The sequence below is a fragment of the Xenopus laevis genome, chromosome 2S, assembly GCF_017654675.1.
Source record: "Xenopus laevis strain J_2021 chromosome 2S, Xenopus_laevis_v10.1, whole genome shotgun sequence".
NCBI lineage: Eukaryota > Metazoa > Chordata > Amphibia > Anura > Pipidae > Xenopus > Xenopus laevis.
In genome coordinates this window covers 143,529,136-143,556,771 of record NC_054374.1, presented here as the reverse complement: position 1 = coordinate 143,556,771, position 27,636 = coordinate 143,529,136, and the positions used below count along the sequence as shown (strand labels likewise).

The following is a 27,636-nucleotide window of genomic DNA, read 5'->3' as shown; positions in this document are numbered from 1 at the left end:
GACAATGAAACCTCAATTTTACATCCCCTGATTTTAAATTTTCCCTCATTTTACATTGTTGTTTTGTGGCCCCACCTATATATTATGCATACCTTTCCCTGATTTTACATTTTCCTGGATTTTAAACCATTTTTTCTGGTCCCCTTAAAAACATAAAATGGGGAATCTACTGTAGAGGCTTTAAAGGAGAAGGAAAGGTTTAAACCAAGTAAGCTTTATCAGAAAGGTCTATATATATATATATATATATATATATATATATATATAAGTAAGCTTTATCAGAAAGGTCTATATATATATATATATATATATATATATATATATATATATATATATATATATATATATATATATATATATATATATATATATAGACCTTTCTGATAAAGCTTACTTGGTTTAAACCTTTCCTTCTCCTTTAAAGCCTCTACAGTAGATTCCCCATTTTATGTTTTTAATATATATATACACACACACCAGTAAACCCTCAAAGTAATGCTGCTCTGAGTCCTCTGTCAAAAGAAACCACTTTTCTTTCCTTCTATTGTGTACACATGTTATAGTTTATACAGGAGCAGTGACCAGCTCCATGTTGTAGCTCCCACCCTTCCCAGCTATAGTCAGGTGATCCCACTGGTGTCTAATAAAAGGGCAGCCAAGTATGGAGGTTTACTTTGAAAGCAGCAAGTTAAGTTGCAGGTAATACCTAGTCCCTTTGTAAAATGTATAATGAAGCAATAGAATTCTTAATGAATCAGATAAAATTGAGCATAGGACTGGCCAGATATGGGATGACTTTGACGTAGTTGGCCAGCTTAAATATATTGCAATATATGGACAAACAATCCCTGTTTTGTTTAAAGGGTAAGGCATTTTTTAGTAGCAGTATGCACAAAATGTCGCTGTCTTAAATATATTGATAATGGGTTGAGTGCAGAGGACTCTTGTATTTGACTATATGTATTTTGTGGTCACAGCCTCATTGCACCCCCGCCTAATGGTTTTAAAAAATAGTGGTGAGCACAACTTTCCCTTGTTTGTTATAGTTTATACAGGAGCAGTGACCAGCTCCATGTTGTAGCTCCCACCCTTCCCAGCTATAGTCAGGTGATCCCACTGGTGTCTAATAAAAGGGCAGCCAAGTATGGAGGTTTACTTTGAAAGCAGCAAGTTAAGTTGCAGGTAATACCTAGTCCCTTTGTAAAATGTATAATGAAGCAATAGAATTCTTAATGAATCAGATAAAATTGAGCATAGGACTGGCCAGATATGGGATGACTTTGACGTAGTTGGCCAGCTTAAATATATTGCAATATATGGACAAACAATCCCTGTTTTGTTTAAAGGGTAAGGCATTTTTTAGTAGCAGTATGCACAAAATGTCGCTGTCTTAAATATATTGATAATGGGTTGAGTGCAGAGGACTCTTGTATTTGACTATATGTATTTTGTGGTCACAGCCTCATTGCACCCCCGCCTAATGGTTTTAAAAAATAGTGGTGAGCACAACTTTCCCTTGTTTGTTATAGTATATATATATATATATATATATATATATATATATATATATATAGACCTTTCTGATAAAGCTTACTTGGTTTAAACCTTTCCTTCTCCTTTAAAGCCTCTACAGTAGATTCCCCATTTTATGTTTTTAATATATATATACACACACACCAGTAAACCCTCAAAGTAATGCTGCTCTGAGTCCTCTGTCAAAAGAAACCACTTTTCTTTCCTTCTATTGTGTACACATGGGCTTCTGTATCAGACTTCCTGTTTTCATCTTAAACCTCCAGGGCTTGGGCTTGAGCATGCTCAGTTTGTTCCTCTTCCCCTCCCTCCTCCCATCCCTGCTGTAATCTGAGCTGAGCTATGAGTGAGCAGGGAGAGACTCAGGCAGGAAGTGATGTCACAGCAAGCTAATATGGCAGCTGCTACCCTAAACAAACATTGACAGTGTCTAGAGCGGAATAGAAAAGATTCAAAATGGCATTCTAGCTTATACTGTTGTGGCTAATATATTGGCAATAAACTGCCTTGGCAGCTTTCTTTCTCCTTTAAGGTTCCAAACATGTGAACTTACTAACCATTAACATACACATTTGCTGCGGCTACAGGGCAGGCAATAAACTAGAATGGAGGTCTCAGTGGTCATTTAACAATGGTGGGGGATGGTACACAGTGTAAAAAACCGGAGAGCTGCTGAATAAAAAGCTTAATAAAACTAACAACAAATAATAAAAAATGAAAATCAATTGCAAATTGTCTCAGAATATCACTTTTTACGTCATACTACAAGTTAATTTAAAGTGAACAACCCCTTTAAGGCTTGGCCTAGAGAGCATCGTTATATAGCTTTATCTGATTTTCAACCCTCCTTTTGCCCCCATATATTGTAAACTATTTCCTGGCAATCATTCGTTAGTAAAGAACATTTATTACACTGTAAAGGATACAATCATAAAAGCCTAACCACATAAAGTTTAATTCCATTTCCAGATCTGTAGGCTGCAAAGACATTTTTTAGTTTTTTCCCTTATTTGGAAACGCTGGTTGTCATAATTACCTGCAGCAGATTTAAGGGCCTTAGACCTGAAGTATTTTTTAAGCCAAATGGGCCACCTGTTAAAGAAAAGTCCTTTGTTTAAAAATCAAGCCACGTTTTGCCAAGCACCACAATTTACTTAATGGAACTATAAGTGTTCTTTGCAGGGCAGAAGTTTATACATATCTACAGTTATGAGCATATACAGGTAGGGGACCTGTTATTCGGAATGCTCGGGACCTGGGCTTTTCTGCATAAGGGATCTTTCTGTACTATGGATCTCCAATAATAAAAAAAAATGATCCAATAGGCTGGTTTTGCTTCCAATACAAATTAATTATATCTTAGTTGGGATAAAGTAGAAGGTACTGATTATTACAGAGAAAATAAAACCATTTTTAAAAGTTTGAATTAGTCGGATAAAATGGAGTCTATGGGAAACTTTCTTCCAGTAATTCAGAGCTTTCTGAATAACGGATTTCCAGATAACGGATCCCATGCCTGTAATAATGGTTTAGGGTCAATATAAAAACCTGCACTTAAGCTCTCTGGCTATCTTATCATATTGACCATGTAACAAACTGCTTATCCCTTACAGTATAAATGAAATAGCAAAATGCTGACACCATGAATTAGTACTTTACTGAAATTAGTATTATAATTACATGACATGGAAGCATATTTGAGCTTCTGAAACAATCTCCACAGTGCTGGATCAAAATGTCTTATATTTAAATGTATAGAAGCCCTCATGATTTATTACTGCTCCTGTATGTATTATTTAAATTAAAACCTTGGTGTGAAGTAGTGAAATGTATTGGATAAGCATATCCTCAAGTCTGTTAAATAAAAATCAATTTAACATAAATCATTTAAACATAAACCCAACAGAAGTGTTTTGCCTACAACATGGATTCATGTAGCTTGGTTACCATCAAGTACACACTGTTTTGTTAGAGAAAAAGATTTTTTTTTTAAAAAAAATGTAATAATTTTAATAATTTGGCTTCCTGTAAATCTGAGCTTTCTGGATAATGGATCCCATACATGTACATAATTTATTTTCCATTCTGGACTTTTTCCATCACCTTTAGTGTCTGGCCAAACAAGCAGATTCGGGGAGATTAGTCGCCCCAGCGACAAATCTCCTCTTCTTCGGGGCGACAATCTCCCCGAACTGCCTTTCCCCTGCCCTCCGCCGGCTAAAATGAAAGTCGCCTGGTGGAAGGCACACGCATCGCTTAGTTTTCCGAATTCTCCTCATGAGGCAACTTTGGAAAACGAAGTGCCGCGTGTGCCTTCCACCAGGCGACTTTCATTTTAGCCGACGGAGGGCAGGGGAAAGGCAGTTCGGGGAGATTGTCGCTGGGTTGACTAATCTCCCTGAATCTGCTTGTGTGGCCCGACCCTAAGACTATAATCCCTTATCCCCAATAATGCCACAACTCAATTTAATTTCCTTTCTTTCTGTAAATCTTAATAATGAACTGAAAGTGGCAGTCTTTAAGTGCTTAATTCATGTTCAAAGCAGCAACTATTCTGGCCATAGGCTTTCTTAGTTCATTCTCTGACCAAAAGTTGCCCAAATTACAAATGCAATTTGTTAGTTGCTATTGGTAATTAGACCTGATGCAAAGACAACAAACTTCCAATTGTGAGTCCTCTGTGATCTTTTAGCTGGCAACACATGGGGAGATCTGGCTGGCTATTTTCAACTAATATGCCTTACAATCACTGTGCATGTTGGCCCATCATACAATAGATCTGAGCATATAATCACAACATATTGTCATCAGGTGTCAGGATTAGTGATGATGAGCGAATTCATTCGCCAGCCATGGATTTGCAGCGAAATTCCGAATTTTTTCAGCACATACAAAAAAAATGCCCATTGACTTTAATGCATTTTGAGTAAGAAAAATTGTTCTGTGCGTAAAAAAAAAAATCCTGTGTAAAAATGCCCATTGACTTCAATGCGTTTCCAAAATGTTTTGCTGTTTCACAAAACAGGTCAGTGATACCAGGGGCTGGTCAGTGATGTCAGGGGTGGGTGATGTCAGGGGCGGGACTGATGACGTGGCGATCAGAGATTGGCTGATTCACTTCAATGTCCTGTCTGGATTTCCTAATTTGGAAATCCGGACAGGAACTATACATCCGGGCAGCCCTTCCAAAAATTGGGCTGTGTAGGCGAAATCCGGACAAGTGGCAACTCTAGATACATTATATCATATCATAGGAGCAGATTCTCTGCCATCTGCTATGTCTGGCATTAGCCTAACTCATGTTGGAAACTATAATCCATCAAGTTTAACCTCTCCAACCCTTAGTTATATAAACATCATTATGAAATAAATGTTCCTGGACTAAAAGAACACAAAAGATATCCAAAGCAAATCTGCAATGGAAATGTTCATATCACAAATGGCTAGTCTGGAATTATTTGCAGTATGCGAACTACTCATGAGAAATACCAACCTGCCTGTGAGGCTGACTGCATGGCAGCCGGCAATGTCCCTGGCACTAGCCCTCCTGATGGTAAAATGCCGCTCAGATTGATCCCTGCAGGGGTAATGGCACCAGTGTTACATCCCAGTATTGGACTTGATCCGCTCATCAGTGTCTGTGGACCACTGTGAAATAGAAAAAAATATTAATTGCTGGTGGATGGCATAAAAATCCAGTAAATATTGTTTTTAGAGATAAGTGGATGGAGGGTAACATTCTATGATTTGTATTTATAGGGTCATTTTATATAAAAACTGGCAAATTTATCCCTAAATATGTGTGCAAAGAAAGGTTTTTGGAACTTGGTTGTATTTACTTATTCTATGTATTTCAGGCAACTTATCTGCCAAGCTAGCCACGCATGTATCAACATAGTTTGCCAGTTTAACACTACATTTGCCTGTAGTATGTATTTACTTAGAGGATCAGACTGTGTTTGTTTCGGCATGTCTCAGCAAGTGCACCCGCAATATAAACTATATTAGCAACGATCAACTAATGGATTTGTGAATGGTTTTAAATGTGCCGTCATACTAAATCAATGTATATTTAACATTTGTAGCCCTTAAAGGTGGCCATAGAGGTTACAATTACGATCTCTACACATGTGTAGAGCTGAATCATGAAATATACAGGTAGAAACAATTGAATTCTTACTGTATCTGACGATTCAGCACTAAAAATGGCTGATGTTTGGGTACGAGCCCAAAATACAAGTCTTTTGCTGATATCGGTCAGCTTGTCTCCCACCATACATGCAACGAATATCATACGGAAATTTGTTTTGTACGATATTATCAGTGCATCTATGGCCACCTTTAAAGGAGAACTAAATCCCCAAACTAATGAAAACCCCTACCCTCATAGTCCCCCTCCCGCACAGGTGTTTATACCCGTTAATGCCCCATAGTCTTTAATTACCCCTAGATGCAGAGTCGGCAAAGCGGAGCTCATAGGCACCATCTTCACTGCTTCGGGAATCTTCAGTAAGTAAGCGGCGTATCTGCGCATGCGCAGTTGTAACAATTTTCCAGTCCCGAACAACTGAGCATGCGCCGACAGCCAAGGAAACTGCCGAAGATTTACGAATCGTTTAAGACGGTGCCTGTATGCTCCGCTGGGCTGACTTTGCATTGAGGGGTAATTAAAGACTATGGGGTATTTGCAGGTATTAACACCTGTGCAGGGGGGAACAGGGAGGGGGGGACTATGGAGAGTAGGGGTTTTCATTAGTTGGGGGGTTTAGTTCTCCTTTAATGACCACTGAACCTTGAATGTGGTCTGCTTTACCCGGAGTAAGCCATGCAAAGTTCTGCTGTACGATATGCTGGCAGTCGGGCTATATAGTCGTGCTTGAACAGAGAAATATATTTGTATTTAATAAGAAGTACTCAAAGAATGAGAATCCATATAGTTTTCAAAATCATGAATTGTGATCTGAAGCTGAAAGGAACAGTAACATCAAAAATGAAAGTGTTTTAAAGTAATAAAAATATAATGCAGTGTTGCCCTGCACTGGTAAAACTGCTGTGTTTGCTTCAGAAACTCTACTATTGTTTATATAAATAAGCTGTTGTGTAGCAATGGGGGCAGCCGTTCAAAGGAGAAAAGGCTCAGGTTACACAGCAGATAAGCTCTGTAGAACATAATGGTGTTATCTGTTATCCACTATTTATCCTGTGCCATATTGTCTTTTTTCAATTTCCACCATTGCTACACAGCAGCTTGTTTATAAGATGAATGTGTTTTAGGGTAAAACTCCACAAGCGATTTTCATCAGATTTTACGGGTCATATTTTATCCGTTCCACCATGCAACAGCACAAGATTTTGTAGGATGCTGCAAAATCTGATCCCCCTAGGCTAGACTGTAAAAGTCAGATGGAGTCTTTTCTTTTTTTTTTTTTTTTTTTTACATTTGACAGTCAATATTTTTCAGTGAGGAAAAAAAAAAAAGTCTTTCCGACCCTCTTCATTTTTATCCTGCCTGATGAAGACACTGCGTGAAGTGTTCACATCCAAAACAAGACAATGTTCTGGATGTGAACACTTCACGCTGTGGAAATGATGGCCATACTCTACAATGGGAGAAAAAAATGTCACCCATAGACTTTAATGCATTCCGGCAAATTTTTGGCTAATCAAAACTGGTTATCCCTACATCTGACTAGTCAGATGTGTTTTGTCGATCCAACACCATCTGATAAAAGCCCTCGTGAGGTTTTAAAAAAAAAAAATGCATTTCATAAAATTTTCACTCACAGAGAATTTTTGGCAAAGCGAAACGGGTCAAATTCGCCCATCCCTACATCTTAGTCGCATGCGTTTTGTGGCTCCAACACCATCTGAAAAAAACGCTCGTGAAGTTTAGTCCTTAGGGTTTAAGCACAGCAGATTAGGTGAGATTTAGTCACCTGGCGACTAATCGCCTTTTCTGCGGGGCGACAATCTCCCCTAGTGCCTTCCCCCTGCCTGCCGCCTGCTATAATGACAACACGCCAGCGCACTCGCAGCGATTCGATTTCCGAAGTCGTCCGGAGTTTCACGAAGTCGCCAGAAGTTGCCTCACGAGGAAACTTTGGGCGACTTTCGGAAATCGAATCGCCGGGAGTGCATTGGCGCTGGCGTTTTGTCATTATAGCAGGCGGCAGACAGGGGGAAGGCAGTTTGGGGAGATTGTTGCCCCGCAGAAGAGGCGATTAGTCGCCAGGCGACTAAATCTCCCCAAATCTGCCCGTGTGCTTGAACCCTTAGAGATCTCGGTAACAAACTAACTGGGTGTGCATAACCCATGCTAATCCAATTTAGATCCAATAAGATTAGATACAAATTAGATCACAGAAAGAGAAGAGAAGGTGCCAACCAAAGTAAAATGATAGACAGTCACCAGAAGGCAGAAAACTTACCATACAGAGCCAACTACATTGATGAAGTTTAGTCCAGTAGGATTTGCCATGACCTGGGTGGAGGTGGTCCCTGTAGTGATAGATGTTACCATGGTGGGTAGTGGGATGGTCATTACAGGCAAGCCCTGACCCAGAGACATTTGCTGCTGAGCAAATGGAGTTAACAAAGTGGCCTGTGAATTAAAGCTTGAATCTTGGGGTGTAGGGGTAACAGAAGGGGTGATAAGAGTTGAGTTCAAAGCATCAAGAGCATGCGGAGTCGATGATGGGGTGTTGGTTGGTGTAGGAGTAGATGGTTTGGGAGTTCCAGACCCTGCTCATTGAAAAAAATAAAAAAGTGGTAGTACAAAACCGCATTTATCCCGAATTCGAATAAAAAAAAATAGTTGTCTTAGTTCCCCCTTAACATAAAACAGAATCTATAGAATGAAGATGCCGACACCAGGCCAAAGCTTTACACTTGCGTTTGTTATATAGAATTCCCCTAAGGGCTGCACAGATATGAACTTTCAAGAGAAACATCCACCCCCAGTGAAAAGACGGAAAGAAAACAGTATTAACAGGTTGCAAATGCTTCAAACCCATTTAATTGCAAAAACAAAAGAGAATAATATGATATTATGTTAGTAACGTGCCAGAAGCTGGCAACTGAAGCACAAGGTCAATTTTTTTCCCAAACTTTTCTCAGAATTAGTCACCTGCATCCATATTTTAAATACATTACATATTTCATACTGGTTCACATAAAGCATGCAAATAAAATGAAAAACTAGAAAAAAAACTAAAATCAGATAAGTCATTTCAGAGCCTTGAGGCTGCATGAAGCCAGGGCATTCACAAAGCTGACCATAATGCAAGAGAAATTTCTGCAAAGTAGAACTGCGATGGCTTTTAGGCATTCCTTTTTTAAAAATAAATATCTCCAGTATATTTCATGAGCTACTTCTACTTTGCCGGTGGCTATAAATATTTAAAACCATTACATAATGTGGTTCAAATGTCATCATACCATGTATTGCACTTCTCGACTAGATATTAGGTTAGGCATACACAAAGCAAAAGGCCGTAGCAGCTCCAATGTACTTCTATCTAAAAACAGCAGCTTTTAAAAGGCAAATCCTTTCATGGGATTCCAGAGGTCTGACATTTCAAAAGGAGAACTAAAACCTAAAAATGAATAGGGCTAAAAATGTCATATTTTATATAGTGAACTTATTGCACCAGCCTAAAGTTTCAGCTTGTCAATAGCAGCAATGATCCAGGACTTCAAACTTGTCACAGGGGGTCACCATCTTGGAAAGTGTCTGTGACACTCACATGCTCAGTGGGCTCTCATAAATAACTGTATAACAACTAGGGATGCACCGAATATACTATTTTGGATTCGCCCGAAAACCCAAATCCTTCGCGAAAGATTCGGCCAAATACCGAACCAAATCCTAAAGGCAAAAACATTTTTTATTTCATTGTTTTGTGACAGTCATGTGATTTCCCTCCCTGCCCCTAGTTTGCATATGCAAATTAGGATTCTGATTCGGTTCCTCCGGCAGAAGGATTCGGCCAAATCCGAATCCTGCTAAAAAAGGCAGAATCCTGGCTGAATCCCGAACCGAATCCTGGATTCGGTGCATCCCTAATAACCACCGAATCCACTATTTTGGATTCGGCAGAACCCCCGAATCCTTTGTGAAAGATTCGGCCAAATACCGAACCAAATCCCAATTTGCATATGCAAAGTGGCCTGTGAATTATAACTTGAATCTTGGGGTGTAGGGGGTAACAGAATTTGCATATGCAAATTAGGGGTGGTAAGGCAAAAACATTTTTTACTTCCTTGTTTTGTTACAAAAAGTCACACGATTTACCTTCCAGACCCTAATTTGCATATGCAGATTCGGTTCCCGTCGGGTAGAAGGATTCGGCCGAATCCGAATCCTGCTGAAAAAGGCAGAATCCTGGCTAAATCCTGAACAGAATCCTGGATTCGGTGCATCCCTAATAACAACTAGGGATGCACGGAATCCACAATTTTGGATTCGGCCGAACCCCCGAATCCTTCGTGAAACATTTGGCCAAATACCGAACCAAATCCTAATTTGCATTTGCAAATTAGGGGTGGGAAAGCATATGCAAATTAGGATTAGGATTCGGGTTTGGCCGGGCAGAAGGATTCGGTGCATCCCTAACAACAACCCAATAAAAATCCGGCCAGTCACTAAATAAATTAATTTTAATGTTTTAAAGTGGAATGCATAAAAATTTATTGAAAAATCCCACAATTATTACCAATGCTTAAGGTCCCCTGATGGGGTTCTATCCTCATTAAGTTAATGTGCAATCAGGTTTCCTCAAATCAGGTAATGACGGACAATTCATTTGATTACAACCCTGAAGAGGACTTTTAATCATTGGTAATAATTCTGGGATTTTTCAATACATTTTTCAATTAATTTATTTGGATTGATTGATTCAAAATTAATTGCACTGCACTTTAGAACAGAATAATTAATTTATTAAGTGATTGGTCTGATTTTTATTGGGTTGTTATACAGATATTTATGAACTGTTATCTAATTGTGTGTTGATTAAGGTGTAATAATAACTTATTTTAGTGACCTGTCGAGGTAAATGGATTAAGCGGGGTACTTTTTTCTCTTCTAACATTGTTAAACTAAGCTTAGGGGTCGTCTAAAATTATCAAACAGAAAATGAGGTTGGCCTGTAATATAAGCTGATGCTACAGGGCTGATTATTAAATTCTGATTGCACTGGTTTCTGTGCTGCCATGTAGTAATTATCTGTATTAATTACTAATCAGCCTTATATTGTGACATTTCTATTCTATGTGTACTGTATATTGTGAGTGGGTCCCTTAGCTCAGTAAGTGACAGCAGCACAGAGCATGTGCAGTGAATCAGCAGAAAAGAAGATGAGGAGCTACTGGGGCATCTTTGGAGACACAGATCTTTACTGCTAAAGGGCTTTGGTTGCCTTGAGCTGGTACAGAAGCCCAAAACATAATGTACTTCTTTAGTTAGGCTTTAGTTAGGAGGGGTTTTCAATCTGCGGTCTTGCAGCCATTATTGAACTAGACTCAATGGCAACCCTGGGAAGGTGAAGATCAACAGCTGGAAGACCACAGTTTGGACAACCCTGCTTTTGATTACAATGGAAACCAGTTTGGTATCCAAGGGATTCAATGCCCCATTACACAGCTGGAACCACACGGTACTTTCTTTCATCACATGGAATACCTGATAGCATAAAAGTAAATAGTACTAGCATCAATCCATTGTTAATAATACATACACACAAAGGGTGCATACAAAAAAAAAACGTACAGGGAAAAATAACAAGGACAATTACATTAAACATAAAATACATACAAATAACAGAAGACCTCCCTAAAATTCAACAAGCACAGGGGGGCGCACACAAACAGACAAGCTGGCATCAGAAATCCATCAGACTGAAGGGTTTAATCTTCAAGACCTTTACACCAATGGCCTATAGAGATTTAGTGGAGAATTTAGGTCGTGACTCACTTTGTGAAGAGCTGGCGGGGGACAATGCCACTGGAGAAAGCATTCCAACCTGATTGTGGTCCACGGGCTGCTTCCGAGAGATACTTGGGGGCTTATTGGGAGGAGGGGTTGTGGACTTCAGATGGCCACTTGCCAGCAGGGAACTAAACATATTACCTGGAAAGGCACAAGTATAAAATATAGGTAGAGTTAGCAAAGTATTTATAACATCAAACACACGCACTAAAATGTTCTGTGAAATAATTTTTAAATGATAAGTCCTTCTTGTAGAAATACAGTACGGGCATGGGATCCGTTATCCGGAAACCTATTATCCAGAAAGCTTCGAATTATTGAAATGCCGTCTTCCCATGAATGCCATTTTATCCAAATAAAACAGATTTTGAAAAATAATTCTGTTTTTCTTTGTAATAAAGCAGTACCTTGTACTTGATCCAAACTAAAATATAATCAATCCAAAACCAGTCTATTGGGTTAATTTAAGGTTTACATTATTTTCTCGTAGACTTAAGGTATGAAAATGAAAATTACGGAAAGATCTGTTAACCGGAAAACCCCGAGCATTCTGGAAACACACATATTAGAGTCCTGCATCCTGCCAATTTCTAAGAACCGGACCGGAACCCGCATATTTACCCACTTTGATCCAATACCCGACACGGACCCGCAACTGCCTTATCCGCAACCCAACCCGCCAACCACCATCAAACAGGAAGTGATGGTGCTGCAAACCGGAAGTGACGTCATCAAAAGTGGGCGGGGCAGAAACAAGTTTTGTAAAACTTTAAAAGGAGTAAAATATAGACAATATTACATAAGATTAGAAATTCAGATGAGACCTGCAACCCGACCCGCAGGTATACCCACACCTGAAAATCCTCCCCTCATTCTGCAGGGTGCCCGCTTTTTTTCCGGGTAACCCGTGGGTACCCGACTCGCTGCACGACTCTAATACATATACCGGTACTATTGACCTACATCTGTTAAAAGTCCCATTGATTCAAGCTAACAAATATTATTTGACCATGTAGCATAGTGCTGTGCAAATGGATTTTTGTCTGGTAGTACAAGAGTTAAGAACTTTATGGCCCACGTATGGGGTCCACTAACGTCCTGCCCAACTGATATCTAGATAAAACAAATTGGGCAGATATCAACTGGACAAATGTAAAAATTTCATTGAATGAGCAGCATATTGATGCATTGATGCAGCCCTTATCTGACGGGCCTCCATAGGCCCCAGTGTATGATCCGGTTGTTGGCCCTGTGATTTGATCCTGCAACAAATTGAACTTAGATCTGCTATGTCTGGCAACCTCAGCAAATGAGCAGATCTGGGAGTGTTCGCCTTTCAGTTAACTTTTAGTATGGTATAGAGAGTGATATTCTGAGACAATTTGCAATCCATTTTAATTTTTCTAATATCTGTGATTTTTGAGTTAGGTTTTTATTCAGCAGTTCTCCAGTTTGCAATTTCAGTAACCATGCACTGATTTAAATAAGAAACTGGAATATGAATAGGAGAGGACCCAAATAGAAAGTAAAGAGTAATGAAAAGCAGCAATCATAGTTTTGCGGCCTTACAGAGCATTTGTTTTCAGATGAGGTCAGTGACCCCCCATATCAAAGCTGGAAAAAGTCAGAAGAGGCAATAAAAAAACTATACAAAATAAACAATGAAAAGTTGCTTAAACTTGACCATTATATAACATACTACACCCCTTTAATTAAAAGGCTGAAGTTATATGGGTAGAATAATTAGTTGATTCTATGGCGAAAGATGCAGAGGGAATTTAACCCTGAGGGGGGGGGGCCTGAGGGGGTGCGGGCCCTGGCTGCTCGCACCCCCTGCTCCCCTGGTAGTTCCGCCACTGGGAAGCAGAGCTGACCGGCATTTGAACGGATCCACAAGAGATATTCAGTTAAAAAATAAATTTATTGGTAGAAAAGTTAAAAATATAGCTGCATCTCCATCCACCCTACGCGTTTCGCACCCCTCAGGGTTATGTGCATAGAATTTAAAAATATGCAAAATAACTGCACTCTTAACAGGACAGATCTTTACAGGCAACACGGTAGAGCCTGCAGTGGGTCGGGTACCCGCTGGTTACCCGCAAAAACCTACAGTACCCTGCGGGTTGAAGTTCCGGGTGCCGGTATAGACGCGGGTCGGCGGTTCTGCGGGTTGGGCCGCGGGTCTTCTCAATAGCGGTTTTTACTCCTTTTTTCTGAAAACTTCAACTTCCGATGATGTCACTTCCGATTTACAATTACAGCACTTCCTGTTTTACTCCTTTTTTTCTGATCATGCCTACTTCCGATGATGTCACTTCCGGTTTAGAATGACAGCACTTCCTGATTCTTGATGGTCAGCGGGTTGCGGATAAGATACTTGCGGGTCGGGTAGTGGGTCCAAGCGGGTATGAATGCGGGTTGCGGATCCGGGTCCCAAAAATGGACCCATGCAGGACTCTATAACATGCCATGAACAATGGGATGTGTAAAGACAATTTTAGACAAAGATAAGAAAGTAATCAAAACGCTTTTGTATTCCAATAGTGCTGAAAATCAATAGGATGTCTGCAAATGCAAACACTGTAAAAACAAGTTGTTCATTTACAAGTTTATAATCATAAAAAGGCACCAAACAAACACCAAGATTAACCAAGAAGAGCAGCACCAGCTTATGAAATCTCTCCAGAAGTAGTAAAGAGAACCACACAGGGATGTTGAAAGAGAGCCTGATCATTTTATCATGAAGATGTAAATGTAACCGTAGTCTCTATACAGAGTTGTGTGAATTATGAGCTGTTCCTGTTACTCATTGTTATTGGCTATGTTTCCCTTCAAACTGTGACAAACAAGGGAAAGTTGTGCTCACCACTATTTTTTAAAACCATTAGGCGGGGGTGCAATGAGGGTGTGACCACAAAATACATATAGTCAACTACAAGAGGTCCTCTGCACTCAACCCATTATCAATATATTTAAGACAGAGACATTTTGTGCATACTGCTACTAAAAAATGCCTTACCCTTTAAACAACACAGGGATTGTTTGTCCATATATTGCAATATATTTAAGCTGGCCAACTACGTCAAAGTCATCCCATATCTGGCCAGTCCTACGCTTAATTTTCATCTGATTCATTAAGAATTCAATTGCTTATACATTTTGCAAAGGGACTAAGTTTTACCTGCAACTTACTAGCTGCTTTCAAAGTAAAACTCCCAAACTTGGCTGCCCTTTTATTAGACACCAGTGGGATCACCTGACTATAGCTGGGAGGGGTGGGAGCTACAACATAGAGCTGGTCACTGCTCCTGTATAACTATAACAAACAAGGGAAAGTTGTGCTCACCACTATTTTTTAAAACCATTAGGCGGGGGTGCAATGAGGGTGTGACCACAAAAATAGTTGGCCAGCTTAAATATATTGCAATATATGGACAAACAATCCCTGTGTTGTTTAAAGGGTAAGGCATTTTTTAGTAGCAGTATGCACAAAATGTCTCTGTCTTAAATATATTGATAATGGGTTGAGTGCAGAGGACTCTTGTAGTTGACTATATGTATTTTGTGGTCACACCCTCATTGCACCCCCGCCTAATGGTTTTAAAAAATAGTGGTGAGCACAACTTTCCCTTGTTTGTTATAGTTATACAGGAGCAGTGACCAGCTCCATGTTGTAGCTCCCACCCCTCCCAGCTATAGTCAGGTGATCCCACTGGTGTCTAATAAAAGGGCAGCCAAGTTTGGGAGTTTTACTTTGAAAGCAGCTAGTAAGTTGCAGGTAAAACTTAGTCCCTTTGCAAAATGTATAAGCAATTGAATTCTTAATGAATCAGATGAAAATTAAGCGTAGGACTGGCCAGATATGGGATGACTTTGACGTAGTTGGCCAGCTTAAATATATTGCAATATATGGACAAACAATCCCTGTGTTGTTTAAAGGGTAAGGCATTTTTTAGTAGCAGTATGCACAAAATGTCTCTGTCTTAAATATATTGATAATGGGTTGAGTGCAGAGGACCTCTTGTAGTTCCCTTCAAACTGTGAACATTTAAGTGCTCTGCCTATTTTAACATTCAAATAAAAAAAATAAAGGCTGTCACAATGCCATGCATTTTTAATTCATTGACCAATAATGTGTGTGCATGGTATGAAACATTACCTGATGAACTAGATGCAGAGCCTGGAGGAAGTTTTATGGGAGGTGGCCTGTGCTTGACACCTTTTCCCAAAACAGAGGATTGAATAGAACCAGCGATACTGTCAGACTGTTCACAAAAAAGAAAATGCAAAGCATTTATGAAATAGTAGAGCAATGGAAATTCAGTTCCATTAGTAAACAACGGAAAGCAATGGAAACACTGCTCCATTAATAAATGATTTTTCTCCATTTGGACAAATCAATTCTCTAATACTTTTACCTCAGTTTCTTTGCCAGGAGAAAGCTGATGAAGGCTGATCGAAGGTGCGGTGCTATGACTCAACTTCACAACACTTTTGGTTTCAATTTCAAACAAGTCAAGATACTGACTAACAATCCTGCAAGAATGATAAAAAATGATGTGTGTTATAGCTTTGAACAGCTTTTTTATTGAGAAAGGCCATGGTGACAGGCAATCATCAACCTTATAATGACACACAGTCATAAAGCCTTAAATATATGTTAATTTAAACAACAGCACAAGAAGAAATAGTCCAGAAAGTCCAAATAATGTGAACTTACCTGTCAATTTCAAACTTAGATCCAATTGGAAATCTATAATTGAAAAACGAGACATATATAAATTCACAATTGCAGAAATAAAATCAATTTGCCAAGTTTCCTGACATTTCCTGATTCCAGTTCAGTTTTTACCAAATACACTGCCCTTAGAATTGTAGGCGAAATATGCTCACTCTCAACTTCAAATTTCCTTTCTAAAACGAATCATTCCTAAATCAGAAAGGACATGTCGATTAATTAGAGCTCACTCAAATAACTCATTCTAGTACAAACAAAATTTAACAAAATAACTGCCTTCTGCACAAATCTTGCATGTAGAGAGACAGGATTTCTGGTGATGTTAATAGAGTGAGCTCTAATACATCGTCTAGGCAAAAGGAGCCCCCCCTATAAGATATATTGGATCATTCATATGAAACCCAACTCCTGCATGAGGACAGAATGAAGAGAAACAGATGCGGAGAGAGGGATAGTGAAGATAAACTTGGATTATTTCAGAAAAAGTACAGAATATTTAATTTGTTGCATTTAGAAAGTTTCTTATTTCAGTATGTAGAAGCTTATATTAAATTTTCATTTTCTCGATAGTTCCCCTTTAAGAACTAGAAAGACACAGGTTAGAGAATCCTGCAGCATATCATTACTGACTTGACTTTTTATGACCCTGAAAACTCATTCAATGCCTATTCTTAAATATTAGGCAATACTTTGTACATGGTGACCCAACATGGAGTTTGCAACTCACTGAGAGTGGGGGAGGTTGTAGTCGTTCTCGTCGTGGCTTTTGAAAGTCTGCAATTCGCCAAAGTAGAGAGGATTGCCTACATTCTGGAAAACGGTCAGCTTTGCTTTCTGGAATGGGCTGCCATTTTCACATTCAAATATGAAATCCTCTTTCATCTCCTAATTGGAAAATAATGGGCAATAATTTCAAGGCATTTTTACGTAGCAATTGAAAGAATAACACACAATAATACTCTAGATCAGGGATCCCCAACCATTTGAACCTGTGAGCAACATTCAGAAGTAAAAGGAGTTGGGCAGCAACACTAGCATGAAAAATGTTCTTGGGCTGCCAAATAAGTGCTGTGATTGGCCATTTGGTAGCCCCTATGTGGATTGTCAACCTACTTTGAGGCTCTGTTTGGCAGTACACCTGGTTCTTACACAGCTAAAACTTGCCTCCAAGCCTGGAATTCAAAAATAAGTCATTTCTTTGAGGCTACTGGGAGCAACATCCAAGGGGTTGGAAAGCAACATGTTGCTCCCGAGCTACTGGTTAGGGACCACTGCTCTAGATCAACTTGAGAAAAATTTATCAGAATATAATGTCTATGTTTTCTGAAATGGTTAGATTTGATTTTGGGACACCCTCAGTTTACCATCCATAGTAATTGCATTAACCAATTATCAGAGAGTGATACCTAAGGAAATAAACATACTGCATCTGGTGCATGATGGCAAAGCTGCGAGGGTCAGGCAAAGAATGCAAGGCAAGGGTAAATGGCACGTATGCATAGGGGCAATAGCCTTGATAGTTAGAGGAGGTTCTCATGATATGAAACAATGCCAGCATCAGGAGGGAGTCCTGTCACATACCCCATGGCAGTAGGTGGGCAGAGCAACTAAAAAGTCCAATCTGTGGGATGCAGGGATCGGGAATATCATTGGCATGTTCTGGGTATAATGGGATGTAGCTGGGTGCTTTGGGGGTGGAATTTAGTCAGCCAACGGTTGTATTGGGGCCCTAGTCATAGTAACATAGTAAGTTAGGTTGAAAAAAAGACACACGTCCATCAAGTTCGACCTTTCAACCCTTTTTTAACCTGCCTAGTTGACTGCTAGTTGATCCAGAGAAAGGCTAAAAACATAATTTGAAGCCTCTCCAATTTGCCTCAGAGGGAGAAAAATACCTCCATGACTCCAAAATGGCAACCAGACTAGTCCCTGGATCAACTTGTACTATGAGCTATCTCCCATAACCCTGTATCCCCTCACTTGCTAAAAAGCCATCCAACCCCTTCTTAAAGCTATCTAATGTATCAGCCTGTACCACTGATTCAGGGAGAGAATTCCACATCTTCACAGCTCTCACTGTAAAAAAACCCTTTCTGAATATTTAAGCAGAACCTCTTTTCTTCTAATTGGAATGGATGACCTTGCAAGAGCTTACTTAGGAGAGCCTACTATAGGGGACCAAAGCTATTGGTAGAATAATTATGAAGCACTTGGGGAGGTAGTAAATGCTAAACAGTATGGGGCCTCATGATTTCTGATGGAGGTCCTGCACTTAGAGGAGTTGTTCACCTTTGACTTAACCTTTAGAATTACGAGAGAGTGGAATTCAGGTGTGGTCTTAGATTTTTATTCAGCAGCTCTCCAGTTTGCCATTTCAGAAATCTGGTTGCTAGGGTCCAAGTTACCCTAGCAACCATACATTGATTTTAATTAGACTGGAATATGAATAGGAGAGGACCGAATTTGAAAGATGATTAATAAAGGTAACAATACATTTGTAGCCTTGCAAAGCATTCGTTTTTTAGATGGGGGTCAGCAACAACCCATTTGAAAGCTGGAAAAAGGCAAAACTATATGTTACATGTAGCGTAAATGTGAACCACCCCTTTAACACACTGTCCGCTCTACCAGACAAATGACATAAATATCATATATGTCCCAAATCTAGATCTTTAGTGCTAGGGGAGCTGCAATTCTGGTTAACTATTCATATTCTCTAAAGGGGTGGTTCGTCTTTAAGTTAAATTTTAGTATGTTATAGAATGGTCAACTCTAAGCAACTTTTCAATTAGTCTTCATTGTTTATTTTTTAAAGCAGTTTTTGAATTATTTGCCTTTTTCTTCTAAATCTTTCCATCTTTCAAACAGAGGTCACTGACTCCATCTAAAATGAAATGCTCTGTAAGTAATGCCAATATAATGTACTGTTGTCCTACACTGGTTAACATTGTGTACTTGCTTCAGAAGGACTAGTACAATTCATATAAACAGGCTGCTGTATAGTTATGGGGGCAGCCATTCACTCTGAAACAGGGTAAAGGCACATGATTGGATTTTTGAGGACAACCCCCCCCCAGATAAATATTTCCTTCCTACATAACAATTCCATTATCCACCTACCCCAAACTGACAAGCACTGATGTCTGAAACTTTTACAGGTAAACAGTTATCAGCAGTACAGTGTGCCAAGAACATCTGCCTCATAAATACACAAGTGTGACACATCTGGAGGAAAAGGAGGATTTTTTTATAATATTCTATTTAAAGGCTTTGCTTTCAAACTGGATGCATATTAAACACATGTATTTTATAAATGAAAAAAACTGGGCAAAGAATTTAATTACTCACATCTGCCGGCCAGACAGTAGGTGAAGAATCATCAAGTTTTATAGATTTTTCCACTTTTGCATATTTTTCAACCTAAGAAATGGAGATAAGACAGAAGCATGTCAAATGGCCAGTAAAGGCTGTATTTGAGTAACTATTTCTCTAAGATATCACAATAACACATGTGGAATATAATTATTAATAGCATTTATACCATGGACCCCCAACTCTAGCAAGAGTCCCTAGGCAGACATCTTATAATTGCTTGTTTGTCATTCTGCTAACAGACAGCACTGTAAGGCCTGCATGGCAGAATTACACAGCCAAATCCAAGGAAAGAACTGAAACTTTGCAGCTGATAAGAATATATAGGCATAGGATCCATTATCCGGAAATCCATTATACAGAAAGCTACGGAAAGACCGTCTCCCATAGACTCCATTTTATCCAAACGTTTAAAGATGAATTCCCTTTTCTCTGTAATAATAAAACAGAACTTTGTACTTGATCCAAACTAAGATATAATTAATCTTTATTGGAAGTAAAACCAGACTATTGGGTTTATATGATTTTCCAGTAGACAATGTATGAAGATCCAAATTACATAAAGATCCGTTATGTGGAAAACCCTAGGTCCCAAACATTCGGGATAACAAGTCCAATACCTGTACTTGGAAGTGCTGTCCCATATTAGCAGAAATGAGTCAGACAGGTTATTTCAAATTATGAAGTTAATAGCAGAAAATTCAAACCTACTACAAAACTACAGTTCCATGAGCATCCAAAAGACTGCTGGAGACAGTGGGGGTCATTTATAAACCCTCGAAATTGCACATGGGCAGTAACCCATAGCAACCAATCTGTGACTGGCTTTTCTCAACCAGCTACAGTGAACAGTGAAAGCAATCATCTTATTGGTTGCCATGGGTTACTGCCCAGTGTTTATAAATGAGCCCCAGTGTGTCGCAGCTATAAAAAAGCTGGAGCTACGGGCCTGCAGCAGGCAATTAGACTAAATGAACGTACTGATCCAATCCTCACTGAATATGTTTTTTTAAACATTCCTGATATCTGATTTTGAACCAAATGGTAAACATTTTCTTGGTAACTTGGAATAGGAACCAGTGTCGGACTGGCCCACTGGAATACTGGGAAAACTCCCGGTGGGCCCAGGTGTCAGTGGGCCCTCATGCTGCTAAAAATTTGGCCTATTTCATGGTCATTCCCTATTTCTATGAGAAGCTAAATAGATGGAATAACAGATTATAGTATGTACAGAAAAAAGACTAGGAGAATAGAGGTTGAGTGAGGAGAGGAAAATAATAGTACTGAGAGTTGGCCCTTGGTCTAAGGTTTTTTGGTGGGTTCCTGGTCTAACGTTTTTTGTTGGGTCCCTGGTCTAAGATTTTTTGGTAGGCCCCTGGTGTCCCAGTCCGACACGGATAGGAACCATCTGTAACTTGAAATAGGAACCACCCATGCCTTCTAGGATTAGACAAGCAATGATACAGAAGTAATGATTGATCAAAGAAGAGAAAAAGAATGACCCAGTGGATTGCACCACCCCAGTATGTAAACCGAAAATTCCCATCAAACAAGTTTTAAATAGGTTAAAACATAACTCTCATTAACAAATTATAAATGTAGGTCCAAAATAAACAAAGCGGTTAAAATATACGTTAGGAGGGAAAGCTTAACGGACTCTGTAGCCACTCGCTTATAGACGGATAGTAGAGGGTTAAATAACTTGTCAAAGTCAGTGCTTTGTCATCCTCTCATAGAAATGTTTTGCCCAGATGGAGATGGGATTATGGATGGTGACTGTGTCAAGTCGCAGCGTTAATGGATGTTCCCAAATGACGGAGGTTAAATGAGGGCTAATGAGAAGCAGGAGTTTGCCTGTCTCATACCCTGGTACTCTTATAGGTCTATACCTGAACCGTATCCACAACTCATACCCGGCTCTTTCCCCCTTCCTTGCAGGATTAGAACAATTGCCCAGATTAATATCATATGTGAGATCCGACCTCCTGCATATATTTCCATATAAAGGAAGATATATTCTTGTTGCTAGTCGTTGAGTAACCTAACCACATTGATAACTCATTTGCTGCTCTTTCCCCTCCCCGCAGAATTAAAAAAATTGCCCTGATACTCAGAGATAGGTATTTATATGAGAACCGGCACCCTGCCTATATTTCCATTTTCCTGGCACCCTGCCTATATTTCCATTTTCCCGGCACCAACCCCCAACCACCACAAGTTCCACCCGTAACCACCCTACCCAGAGGCAATTAATTTAAAGCAAATTCTGTCGCCCAATCTGAGAGACCGGTTGGTACAAAGTCATTGTAGGGACCCATAGGTATTATATGTCCGTATGGCTTTGAGGCCCTACCCTTTTTCTTAGCTACTAGGCAAAAGCCTATGTATCCATTTGAGTTAAACATCAGTGTTATTGGCCAAGAGGTGCAATGACAACTTCCTCCCACACTTCCATATAGTGTTGGAGAGGCGTGGCCTCTTCCTCTTTTGGCTGCTGATCTGACTGGGTGTGCACAGGGGAGCCTGAGTACAGCAAGGCCCAGAAAGCCATGTGCCTAGAGGGACCGGGTCCTCTAGTGTCTAAGTCGGGGACCAGGAAACCCCATGAATGAGGGTTAGTGAGAACAGGGTAGACTTGTAATAGTCTCTCTAGGAGAGAAAGGTAGATAGGGTAAAGAGAAAGAGCAGTTGAAGCTCCAACAAGGATTTGCAGCAGGGAGTAGCTTCCCAGAGGCTCTGTGTGATGCCTCCAGTACAGGGACCTCAGTGAAGAGGGATGTTAGGTTAGCTGTCAGCTTCCTGAACAGTGCACTGTTGCACTACACCTCAGAGGGAACGCTTCCACTTAGCGAAGGCCCTGATCCTGAAGTGCGAGCCCAAATGTAACCATGATTTCTCACTAGCTGGACAGTGACTGTGGTGTGGATAGCCCAGATTAGCATGACATCATTTTAACAAACATAAAAGTGGAACAATAAGAAAGGGCACATTCCCATATGGGAAATGCCTGCAACTGTCAGGGAGCCGGGAGCCCCCTCTGGGGAGTAGTCCGGATCTAGGAGGAAGCCCCTCAGGAGGGATCAGGATCGTGGTATCCAGGGATTAAGCAGAAAGGGTAATCGGGTTCAGGCAACAGGTCACAAGGCAGGCAGAATATAATCAAAGTCCAAAGTCCAGGCAGGGGTCAATAGCAGCAGAAGTATCAGCGAAGTCCAGGTCCAGGCAAAGGGTCACAACAAGGAATCAGGCAGATATAAGTAGGGAAAACAGCAAGGGAACCCAGGAAACTCTCAGGAACAGAATCCTATTTTCGGGCGCCATCTTGGCGTCTCAGGCGTCCTTTTATGTTTGAATTTGGCGCCCTTGCGCCAGCGTCAGCGCGCCTGCGACCGTCGCGCCGCGCTGACGTCACGTCGCCGGCGTCGGAACCCACGTGGGTTGACTGGGCGCCGCCATCTTGAATTCTTCGCCGGGAGCGGACGCGACTCCTCGCGCTCCCGGCGGTCTTGACAGTACCCCCCCCTCACGGGGGCCTCAGGACCACCGGGACTTGGTTTCTGGGAAACTTGGAGTGGAAGTCTCTTACCAAACGAGGAGCATGCACATCACGATGTCCCTCCCAAGAGCATTCTTCGGGCCAAAGCCCTTCCAATGGATGAGGTACTGAAGGGACCCTCTGGAGATTCGGAATCAAGGATTCTCTCCACCTCGAATTCTTGTTGACCCTCCACAGAGACAGCAGGAGGAAGAGATTGGACACCAGAGAAACGGTTGGAGACGGTGGGGCTTCACCAGGGAGACGTGGAAAAACGTTGGGGATTCTCATCTCTGGTGGGAGTTGAAGTCTGATGGCTACGGGTTAATTATCTCCAAGATGGGAACGGACCCAGGAACTTCGGACCCAACTTGGAGATGGCACCTTCAAGCGAATATTCCTGGAAGAGAGCCAGACATTATCACCCACCTTGTAGGAGGAGAGGGCCTTCTACGGCGAGCGCGAAAGTCTTGTGGACTAGAGACACTTCTCCAGATTAGACTTGGTTGCAGCCCAAATAGCAAGCATATGGGCTGTCAGATCATCTGCAGCCGGACGTTCCGACAACACGAAGTCCTGAGGAAAGGCTTGAGGTGCTGTCCATACACCACCATAAATGGAGACCTTCCTGTGGAGAATGACATGCATTATTATGAGCAAACTCTGCCCACGGGAGGAGGTCAGACCAATCGTCCTGGCAAAGAGACACTGGTTCCTCAGGAACTGTTCTAAGGCTTGGTTCACACGTTCAGCTGCCCCATTCGTCTGCGGGTGGTAGGCAGATGAAAATTTAAGTGTTATTCCCAAGTCTTTACAAGAGAACGCCAGAACTTGGCGGTAAACTGGGTGCCTCTGTCGGAGAGATCTCCCCCGGGAAACCATGCAGGCGGAAGATGTACTTAATAAAGAGTTGGGATAATTCCACCGCAGAGGGTAACTTCTTCCAAAGGATGAAATGGGCCATTTTGCTGAAGCGGTCAATGACAACCAGATTCACAATATTCCCACCGGGGAGGAAGTTCGACAATAAAGTCCATAGTAGAGAGGTGCGTTCCACGGACGAGAGGGAACCGGCAAAGGCTGTAACAACCCGCTGGGGCGGAATGGCTAGGCTTAGAAGTGGCACAGAACATTACAAGCAGCCACAAAGTCCTTTAACATCCTTGCGGATATCAGGCCACCAGACTAGGCGCCTCAAAAGAGTTCAAGGGTCTTACCGGACCAGGATGTCCAGCTTGTCTGGAGAGCAGTGGTGTTTGTTGCAGGATGGCCAGGCGAAGTTCTGGAGGGACGAAGGCCATGCCCAATCGGATATTTGAGGAGCCGAGGACTGCCCAGCCAGAATCTGGTCGGCAAATTGGGGATACAAAGAGGCAAATGAACTTGACTGGTGGAATGATTGGCTCCTGCCTCTCAGGGTCACGATCCACCGGAGTGAAGCTACGAGACAAGGCATGCTTTCAGATTCTTGGAAACCTGGGCGATAATAAAACAAAGTTAAAACGGGAAAGGAAAAGGCCCACCTGTTTCTGGGATTTAGCCTCTTGAGGACTGTATAAAACTCCAGATTCTTGTGATCAGTGAAAAATCTGGACAGGAATTTCAGAAGCCCTCCCAAAGAGGTGGGACGCCATTCTTCAAGGGCAAGCTTGACTGCAAGATTCTCGATTTCCGACATCAATTTTCTGCTTGGGATGAAATTTCTTGGAAAAAACGCACGGGGTGCAATTTTCCATCAGTGGAGTGCTCTGAACAGGATAGCTCCGGCCCACCCGACCATAAATATGCAGAGGGGGGAACAACGGACGAACCCTTTCTTTCAGGACTTCTTTATGGCGGATTACCACCACGGGTTTACCCCTTTCCGGAATGAGGGCCAGGATAGGTGAAATGCGGAAGAGACCCCGGATTGAACTGTCGATAATAATTAGCAAATCCGATGAAACCTCTGGATTGCCTTGGTACTCAGTGGGAGAGGCCACTCCTGGATGGCCGACACCTTCACGGGGTCCATCTCAAATCCCTCTGGAGAGATAATGTATCCTAGGAAGGGGATCTTGGATACCTCGAAGACACACTTCTCCAACTTGGCGAAGAGAGAGTTCTTCCTCAACGAGAAGTACCTCCTTCACCTGGGACATGACTTTCAAGTCCTGGAAAAGATCAGGATGTCGTCCAAGTATACGACTACGAACCTTCCTAGGAGATCTCGGAACACATCATTAACAACTCCTGGAAGACGGCAGGGGCATTGCTTTAGGCCGAAGGGCATAACGAGATATTCATTAGTGCCCATTCCCGAGTTTTTGAATGCCGTCTTCCATTCGTCACCCTCCGGATGCGAATGAGGTTGTAGGCCCCCCGGAGATCCAACTTGGAGAAAATCTTTGCCCCTTTCAGCTGGTCAAAGAGCTCGGCAATCAGGGCAGGGTACCTGTTTTTAAACCGGTGAATCTTATTCAGACCCGATAGTCTATACAAGGCCGAAGGCCCTCCGTCCTTCTTCTCCACAAAGAAGAACCCAGCCCCTGCAGGGGGAGGTAGAAGGGCGGAATAAACCCCGCTGGAGATTTTCTTGGATGTACTCCTCATAGCGGTAGTCTCTGCAGGAGAGAGAGGTAGGTGCGCCCTCTGGGGGCATAGCTCCTGGCAGGAGTTCAACCGGACAAATCGTAGGAGCGTGTGGGGAAGGAACTCTGCCGACTTTTTACAAAACACATCGGAAAAATCCCTTGTAAGTGGAGGGCAAAGTCTTTAATTCCGCAGAGGAGACATTCACCTTCTCGAGGGTTTTGACGGAAGCAATGTGCAGGCAAAATAAACTCCAACGAGAGATCTGCCCAGTGGACCAGTCTATGGTGGGGTTATGCAAGACGTAACCACGGAAGACCCAATATTACTGGAGTAGAAGGACAGGGGATGATGAAAAATGAAAGTTTTTCTTGATGCAACGCCCCAACTTGTACAGATAGTTCCGCCGTGAACTTTTGTGACGAATTCAAACTCCAGGGTTTTCATCTATGGCGGTAATTCGCAGGGGTGAAGATAATGGAAGCAGGGGAATCTTATGCGTTCGGCAAAAAAGGCATCCATGAAAATTGCCATCCGCTCCGGAGTCGAGGAAGGCCCTTTCGAAGATAGACCTACTTGCCCAGGTGAATCTGCAAAGGAAGAAAAAAGTCTGCGTGAACTTTCTTGATAAATTCTCCAGAGAACCTCGAGTGATGCCCCCTACATGAGAAAACCTGAGACATACCTCGGGGTACAAACTCTTGGTTTTGGCAGGACAGGCGTTGGCAAAAAATGGGAATGCCCACCACAGTATAAACAGAGACCTGCCATACGTCTTCGGAGTCTTTCCTGCTCGGAGAGGCGAGTCTTTCCTACTTGCATAGGTTCCTCCAAGGGGACGTCGACACATGAGTCACAGGAACAGCGGGTGTTTGCAGAATCGGCCTTTGAAAGCGAGGGGCCAACAAGGGAGAAAATCGTCTGCTGCGCTCTCTCTCCACCTGGTGCTCTCTGAGACGAGTGTCCACTTTAATGGATAGAGCGATCAGCCCTTCCAGGGTGTCAGGAGTCTCTCTGGAGACGAGATCATCTTTGATGCGGATGGATAGGCCTTGGTAGTATAACAGCCTTGTAAGCGTCATCACACCAGGAAGTCTCCGCCATCAGTGTTCGGAAGTCCTATAGCATAGTCATTGACACTGCGGCTTCCCTGCCGGAGCTGCAAGAGACGGGCAGGGGCGTTTGTAACCCGACCTGGAGCATCAAAGATTAAACGAAAAGCTTGGAGAAAGTCTTTAACATCAAAAGTCAGCGGGGAATTCTTCTCCCAAAGAGACGTTGCCCACTCTAGTGGCTTGCCTTCCAATCGAGACATCACATACCCCACCTTGGAACGCTCACTTGGAAACTGTGTGGTTGGAACTCAAATTGAATTTGGCATTGCGTGGCAAACCCCCTGCAGGCTTGTGGTCCCCACTGAAGCGAGGGGAGGTGGAATGCGAGAGCTCACCTGTCGGGTAGCTTGCGTTCGTAGGGCTGCCGCCATGGGGGATCTCCAGTAGGTGGAGCAGTGGAAGGCTCAGAAGGCACTTGAGCTAGCAGGACATCGAGTGCTTGCCCAATGCGAACCTGCTGGTTTTCGTAGTCCTCCATGCGGGATGCCAGTCCGCGGAGCGCTCGTCCGACATGAGGTGTGGCTTCCTCAGAAGGATCCATGGCCCGAAAATAATGTCAGGGAGCCGGGAGCCCCCTCTGGGAGTAGTCCGATCTAGGAGGAAGCCCCTCAGGAGGGATCAGGATCGTGGTATCCAGGGATTAAGCAGAAAGGGTAATCGGGTTCAGGCAACAGGTCACAAGGCAGGCAGAATATAATCAAAGTCCAAAGTCCAGGCAGGGGGTCAATAGCAGGCAGAGTATCAGCGAAGTCCAGGTCCAGGCAAAAGGGTCACAACAAGGAAT

General features: G+C 42.0%; 1 protein-coding gene across 8 annotated transcripts in view; it reads right to left on the bottom strand.

The window, feature by feature from the left end:
- Window positions 1–27,636, bottom strand: part of supt20h.S (SPT20 homolog, SAGA complex component S homeolog) — a 59,973-nt gene that overhangs the window by 5,805 nt on the left and 26,532 nt on the right. For 6 of the 8 annotated variants that reach the window (XM_018248481.2, XM_041583236.1, XM_018248484.2 and 3 more), the window contains 9 exon segments: window positions 19,608–19,679; window positions 16,987–17,144; window positions 16,242–16,274; window positions 15,940–16,057; window positions 15,681–15,786; window positions 11,507–11,662; window positions 7,962–8,274; window positions 5,027–5,181; window positions 2,570–2,625 (listed from right to left, as the gene is read on the bottom strand). In XM_018248481.2, the coding sequence (XP_018103970.1) occupies window positions 2,570–2,625; window positions 5,027–5,181; window positions 7,962–8,274; window positions 11,507–11,662; window positions 15,681–15,786; window positions 15,940–16,057; window positions 16,242–16,274; window positions 16,987–17,144; window positions 19,608–19,679 (1,167 nt within the window). 8 annotated transcript variants of the gene reach the window in all.